General features: G+C 37.6%; 1 protein-coding gene across 1 annotated transcript in view; it reads left to right on the forward strand.

Annotated features, from left to right (window-relative positions):
• The first annotated feature begins 108 nt into the window (after positions 1-108).
• Positions 109-1,562, forward strand: part of LOC106536264 (endophilin-A1) — a 9,460-nt gene continuing 8,006 nt past the window's right edge. The window contains exon 1 of the mRNA XM_014033470.1: positions 109-446. Coding sequence (XP_013888924.1) covers positions 402-446 — 45 coding nt within the window. The 5' untranslated portion in view covers positions 109-401. The remainder of the gene's footprint in view (positions 447-1,562) is intronic.

Raw genomic sequence — 1,562 nt, forward strand, 5'->3', positions numbered from 1 at the left:
TCATAATTTAGATACGTTTATTTAAGTTGGAGTGATGCATCTTTCCTTGTTTTCGACCTTTCTCCTTGGTTTTTGAGGATCTTTGTTTTTTTTTTTTTTTTTTTTTTTTTTTGTTCCTTTTTCCATCCAGCTCCTCAGATGTCTCCGCTATGGTGACGCATCTCATCATTAGACGATCTTTGGTGTCCTTTTTCTGTCGCTGACTGAAAATAGATCCAGCTGGGTTTTTCGGCTCGGCTCGGCTCGGCTCGGTTCCGTCCGTTCTGTTCTGTTCCTCCGGTTTCAGCCCAGAGTACCGGACAGGATCTAGCTGAAGGATTCACCTCCGTGTTCCGGGACTCTGGTTTTGGTCCAAACTAAACCAGCAGGTTTTAAATCGTGGTTTTGTCTGCGGAGGAAGGATGTCTGTCGCGGGCTTGAAGAAGCAGTTCCATAAAGCCACCCAGGTAAGAACAACAAACATTTAGCTTCATTTGTTGAATCCTTTTGTTTGTCTCTGGTCTCTTAGAGTCTAATTTAATCATATTTAAGCTTTAAATGTATCTAATATTAATAAAAAACATAGGTGGTTTCAGGTAAACATGGTGTTTCCTGTTGCTTTTTACATTAAAACGTCTTTATTTGTACAAAATGTTGCTTTTAATCATATAAATTTGTCACAACAAAGCTTGAGGTTGTATTTCAGCATAATGRTGTAGATATTTATGGATTCTGTTTGTTTTGTCACGTTTGAAACATTGTTTATCTTAATTAACGGTTCGATGTTCCGGTTTTTTCTCGCGATGTTTGTTGTTGAAATGAGAGTGAAGCTCTGTGATGTTTCACATGGAGGTTATGTAACAGTTCATGAGCTGGAAGTGTGCACAGCTGATTGGCTGCTGCTTCCAGCAACAGGGAATTCCCTCCATCATCCCTCCACCTTCATCCTTTCATCTTCATCCTTTCATCTTCTTTCTCTCTGCAGAAATCCCCCCATCTTCGATCTGTCCAAACTTTCTTCTTCTTTTAACGGTCCCTTCATCCCTCTTGTCTTTATCCATCATTACGTCCTGAAGAAAGGCACATGAGTCCCACATCTTTAAACGATGTTCTGTAAAATGTGTTAAATTATTCCAGTTTGATCTGTGGGCATGACTCTCAGCTGCTACATTTTAGCTTGTTTTCTGTGAAATTCTTCAAGGTTGAGTAGTTTTAGGTTCAGGTGGGGCGAGCGTCTTGACTCCAGAAACGAGTCAGGTTTAAATAATTTTTTAAAGTTGATCCAGTGGTTTCTGGGATATTTTGCTAACACACAAATGTAAATGTTTGGCTCATATTTCTAACGTTAGTGGAGATTTAATCTGAGTTTTCATCAACAGTGTCTTTCTCTTAGCTCAAGAGAGCAATAAATTTATAAAACATATAAGGCGGTGACTATTTAAAAAGCACATAAAAAAGTTAATTTCCTTCATTTGTTGTTTTCCTGTTTTTAAAGTGATCCATGATTAGTTGTAACATTAGACTTTATTTAATAAACATTTATTTTAACTGTAAAATAAAGACTGTAAAAATACTGTAGGCTG

The sequence above is a fragment of the Austrofundulus limnaeus genome, unplaced genomic scaffold (assembly GCF_001266775.1).
Source record: "Austrofundulus limnaeus strain Quisiro unplaced genomic scaffold, Austrofundulus_limnaeus-1.0 Scaffold1750, whole genome shotgun sequence".
Classification (NCBI taxonomy): domain Eukaryota; kingdom Metazoa; phylum Chordata; class Actinopteri; order Cyprinodontiformes; family Rivulidae; genus Austrofundulus; species Austrofundulus limnaeus.